This window comes from Cryptomeria japonica, chromosome 6, assembly GCF_030272615.1.
Source record: "Cryptomeria japonica chromosome 6, Sugi_1.0, whole genome shotgun sequence".
Taxonomy (NCBI): domain Eukaryota; kingdom Viridiplantae; phylum Streptophyta; class Pinopsida; order Cupressales; family Cupressaceae; genus Cryptomeria; species Cryptomeria japonica.
The window spans coordinates 651,428,552-651,434,114 of record NC_081410.1 but is presented as its reverse complement, the minus strand read 5'-3'; the positions used below and the strand labels follow the sequence as shown (position 1 = coordinate 651,434,114).

At 34.3% G+C, this 5,563-nt stretch overlaps 1 protein-coding gene across 1 annotated transcript; it reads left to right on the top strand.

Annotated features, from left to right (window-relative positions):
* Nucleotides 1-2,795: 2,795 nt before the first annotated feature.
* On the top strand, nt 2,796-3,563 carry LOC131876769 (uncharacterized). The gene has a single exon (XM_059222245.1). It carries the CDS (start codon nt 2,796-2,798, stop codon nt 3,561-3,563), a length of 768 nt encoding a protein of 255 aa, XP_059078228.1.
* The last annotated feature ends 2,000 nt before the right edge of the window (nt 3,564-5,563 follow it).

The window sequence follows — 5,563 nt, the reverse complement described above, 5'->3', positions numbered from 1 at the left end:
GCAGCTAGAACTTTTATCTACTCTCTATACTTGTTTCTTGTTTAATGATATTTGTTAGAAATACGATTGCCTCTACTAGCTGGTTTTTCCTGATGGGGTTTCCTAAGATAAATTTTCAAGTTTTGTTTTGATTCCTTCTCCATTTCTGCTTTTAATAATCAGAACTGCACAACATTCTACCATCTAATACTTTCATCTAGATTGAGCAAATGGGACAATTGTTTGAATTGGTGATCTAATAGTTTCTATAAGCATTTATCAGTAATTATAGATCACTTTGGTATAAGAATGAGTTCTAATATTGGAGAAATAAGATACGACCGAACTATAAAAGAATGGGTCACAAAGTGGACCGATAGCTTAGTGGTAGACTAGCATAGCAACAAAAGGGAGGTCCTAGGTTTGAGTTCTAGTTGGTCCAAGGAAAGTTTTATTGGCACCCAATTTTGCTACTTCTAAAAAAAAATTGTTTCTAATCATATATATAGCCAATTGTTAGGTCATTCTAGTGACATCAATCTCAACCATGTTACGTTTCATGTCAAAATGTCTAAATCATTAGGTGTTAGTATGTCTTGGTCTACTAACCATGGTTGATAAACTTGCGGAGCACTGGCAAATCTTGTGTGTACTTGCTGCTGGAAATTTTGTCATTGACGTCCACCTTGTAGTTTGTGATGTTGCTAGCATCTGTTCAGTTTGTCAGATGTTTTGTTTGATCAGATTTGTCCTATATCTGTTTAAATCAAATGTTTGGATCCAAGTTCTTTTATTTGATCAGACTTGTCCCACATCTGTCTAGTTCAAATGGTCTTTGATCTGAGTCTTCAAACTTGTCAGGACAGTTACAGTTTGTTTGCAGAGTTAGGTGAATGGAATGTTGATTAGTTCTGTTAGTTCAGAGACAAAGTTCGACGGTACAGATTTTGCAGATTATTGCCAGTATTGTTTTGTTTTGGGAAGTCCAATTATGAACTCTGAAAGCTTTTTGTGTCCATCTTGGCAGATGCAGAGTGTCAGGTAACAATGGTTAGTGTACAGAAATTTTGTTATAGTTGAATGGTGGCAGAAATGTTGTTGGATGATTGAAAAGATGGATTAAAAATAAGGTTTTTTGAAGACTTTATTCCTAATATGGCTCAAACTGCAGAAGACATTTTTGTTCTCAATATGTTAAATTCCAAAAATCTCAGTATACATGTCAAAAAAAAAAAACACAAAAAAATGGTTGTGTAACAATGTTATTCTTTTTCAATTGTTTTTGAAGGTATCTTCTGTTGTTTAAAAATGGAAATGTCTCCGCAACAATTCAAGTTGTGTGTATATTTGAATACATGTTCAGGTTGTGTTGTGAAAGCCATGGGAGTTACGACATTTCTAAATTATAGTGTGCGTGATTGTTATATTTTTTGATGTGGCGGCAGTAAAAAGGTGTGGAAGGTCTGTTTTTTAAAAGAAGATTGTGTGCGTTTAAGGTTGGGGGAAAAACGTTTTTGAAAAATATCGGGTTGTGCGATATTTCTCTTGCAGTGCATTGGGCTGTAAAGATGACACGTTCTTTTCAAAACAGTTAGTAGATACAAACCTATGAATAATTTGTATGTGTTATGAGAGTGTTCCATTTAATATTGCCATAATCTTTTTCTGGCTTGTGTGGCAGAAAACTGAGTATGAGGCATTATATCTCTGCTATGCTAACACGGAAAATATAATGCTTCAGAAGTTATTGCTCTCTATGGGTGTTTTTGTGTAGTATTGCTTTCAAGTGGTTCATATCTGAAATAATTTTTGAGTTAAAAAAAGGGGGTTTCTTCACTGAGTATGAATGGTTTTATATAAGTAAGGAAAGGTTGTCTTTATGAAGAAAAAAATGGCATGGATTTGTTTCAGTTACAGTCATCTCTACGACGGTAAATTCTAGTTGTTACAGGTTTAGAGTGTTTATTTTGAGTTCTTTTCAAGACCTTTCGACTATATCAAGATGATAAGAATGTGTTATGAGTCTTTGCACGGTTTCAAGATATAATATATTGTAGTGCATCTTTGATGGTTCTATTTAGAGTATTTAAGAAAGGTCTTATCAAAATTTGTTCTTCAACATAGTCTAGAGTCAGTGCTATAGTTGAACAGAGAGTTGATGCTCTCCATTGTAATTAATTAGGGTCAGTGCCCATTTTGTTTATGATAGCTATTTTGTGTCGTGGTTTTTTACCCGAGAGGGTTTTCCACACGATAAACTTTGTGTCATCTTTGTGGTTGTTTGTTCTGCTTTTTCATTTGGTTAAATCTGCTAAAAGTTCTTGAAATACTAATTCACCCCCTCCCCCCCCTCAGTATTTATTACTTTGTTTTCAATTGGTATCAGAGCCTGGATACCTTCTATTTAAGTTTAAAAGCTTGAAGGTCAGTTCCTGGTAGTTCATAAGATGAATGCCCTTGAAGATCTTGCAACTAATAGAGCTCCTTTGTTCAATGGGTCTAACTATACATTTTGAAGTATTTGCATTAAAGCATACTTGATGTCTCTAAGATTTGATATTTGGACGAGTGTTGCAAATGGGTATATAGTCCCTTTTGTACCTCCTACGGATGTTGATGGAAAGAATGCATTTGAAAGTAATGCTAACGCCATGAATGCTATATTATGTGGCTTATCTAAGTCAGAGTTTGTAAAAAGTTATGCATTGTGATACAGCTCAAGCTATGTGGGATAAACTTCAGAATGCATATGAAGGAGATGAGAAAGTTAAGAATGAAAACTTCAAATTCGTTGAATGTTGTTTGAAGATCTCAAAATGCATGAAGAAGAAAGTATTGCAGCTTATTTCTTGAGAGTTGATGAAATTGTGAACTCTCTAAAGGGCTTAGGAGAAAAGATTGAAGATAAAACTATAGTTCCAAAGATTTTAAGATCGCTACTTCTAAGATTTGATGCCAAAGTTTCAACTATTGAAGAGATGGCTGACCTTGACAAGTTGATAGTAGACAAGCTACATGGAATCTTGACAGCTTATGAAATGAGAACAAATGTTGAATCTTCTTCAAAGAAAGAAAAGGCCTTCAAAGATTCAAATAGAAATAAAGAAAAGGAACGAGTGTCTAGTGAAAGCTCTAAAGAAGAATCTAAATGTGAAACAACACACTTTGTGAGAAAGTTAAAAAGAGGTTTTGGTAAGTATAAGGGCAAGTTGCCCTTAAAATGCTTTAACCATGGAAAAATAGGTCACTTTGCATCCAAGTGCCCTTATGAGAAGGAGGAGCACAACAGCTATGAGAAAAAAACTAAACACAACAATAAGAAATTTATGAGAAAAGGAAAGAAGTTTCGCAATTTCAGAAGAAGTATCTACTCCAAAGAGGAAAGCAGTTCCTCTGATGGAAGTGATGAAAAGTCCTTGAATGACGAGATTTTATTCATGGCTCTAGAAGAGACTTTAACTAAAAATCAAGAGGAAGAAGACTATTTTGAGGAAGATGAGGTTGAAGTTGAACTTGAGCAAGAACTTATTAGTGCCCTAAGTGAGATTAAGAAGTTTAAAGTTACTGTTACAAGAAGAGAGTAACAAAGATTCTGAAAAATCTCTTGCATTAGAGGTAGCAGAAACGTTGATAGCTGATTTGAAGTTTCAGATTGAGGAATCAAAGAAGGCAGAAGAAGGAATCAGATATCAGCTCAAGGATAAAGAACTAAACTGTGAAAAGCTTGAAACTGAAATAGTTTCTCTAAGGAAGTTGGATATAACTTCACAGTTACTAAATCATGTGAAGATTAAACATAAAGGATCTATGTCTTTGGATGATCTTCTTGGTTCTTAGAAACAATCTCTTGATAAGAGTGGAGTTGGCTATGAAGAAGGTCAATGTTCAAAATCGTCTAAAGAGCAACAAAAATTTAATGCTCATAACACAAGAGATTCAATCTCTAAAAATAGAAATAGTGCCTCTAAAAGGTTTCCTACTACTGGACAGTCATATGGGCAGGTTTAATAACTCTTACTTTTATGGTTATTTCTTTGCATGTAATTATTTTGGTCAGAAAGGCACAAATTGTAGAGTGTTTGCTAGGAGAGATTTTAGTTTTGTAAACAGAAATTCATTTGCACCTCTGAGAAACTATAATGTTATTTGTTATAAATGCAATAACTTTGGTCATACTGCAAGAGTTTGTAAGAATGGCTTGACAGGGTTCACCAAGAAGGTTGAAATGAAGAGCAAGGCACAGGAGATTACCAAAGTGTGGAGGAAAAAGGAGAAGGAAACTTCTGAAAAGTCCTTAACTGTGCAAACGGCCTTCCTTGCACAAAATGAAAAAGATATCGGGTATGTTGACAGTGGCTGCTCCGGACATATGACACGGGATAAGAGTAAATTTCTACCTCTTAATAGAATGAATGGAGGTAAAGTCAAATTTGGAGATAATTCTTCTGCAAGAGTTATAGGTAAAGGAACACTTGTGTTGAATAATGGTGAAACCAAAGTTGAAAATGTTTTATATGTTAAAGGGTTGAGGCATAATTTGTTAAGCGTTAGTCAGCTATGTGATCAAGGACATAACTTGATCTTTAATTCATATTGTTGTGTTATTAGTAAAAACGGAAAACATGTTGTTGATGCTAGGAGGGCTGCTAACAATCTTTATATTCTTGATGATAGTAATGGTGAAAAGTGTTGTTTAAGTCAACTTGACGAAGCTTGGTTGTGGCATAGGAGATTTGGGCACATGAACTTTGATAATCTGATCCAAATCAGCAAGAAGGAAGCTGTTAGAGACATGCTACAGCTTGCTAAGCATTCAAATATTGTTTGCAAAGACTGTCAGATGGGCAAACAAACTAGATATAGTTTCAAATCAAAGGAATTATCCAGTGCTAGACCTCTTGAGCTCATACACACTAATTTATGTGATCCTACAAGGACTACAAGTTTACAAGGTGAGAAAAACTTCATGCTTTTGATTGATGACTTTCCATGCATGACTTGGGTGACATTTTTACAAGAAAAATTAGAAGCACTTCAAAAGTTTAAAGCTTTCAAGGCTCTAGTTGAAAATGAGATAGGACTGAAAATTAAGTGTTTACGTTTTGATAATGGAGGTGAATTTACTTCTAACAAGTTTATAAGTTTTTGTGAGAAAAATGATATTAAAAGATAGTTTTCAGCAGCTAGGACACCAAAACAAAATGGTATTGTTGAGAGAAAAAACAATTAGTCCAAGAAATGGCTTGAAGTATGATGAATGATTCTAAGGTAAAAGACACTTTTTGGAGAGAGGCAGTTCATACTACTGTCTACATTCAGAATAGAGGAATGATGAGAGCAAAGCACAATAAAACACCATATGAGTTGTGGAAAGATAAAACTACTACAATTTAAGTATTTTAGAGTATTTGATAGTCCCTGCTTTATTAAGAGAGAAGAAGACAACCCAAGTAAAATTTGATCCTAGGGCAAATGAAGGTATCTTTTTGGGCTATTCTTCTAAAAGTAAAGCTTATAAATGCTTCAACAAAAGATTACGCAAGATTGTTGAGAGTGTTAATGTAAAAATCCATGAGATTACTAA

Excerpts from the sequence above, each read along its gene's own strand:
- LOC131876769 (XM_059222245.1), top strand. The coding sequence starts at position 2,796 with ATGCATGAAGAAGAAAGTATTGCAGCTTATTTCTTGAGAGTTGATGAA.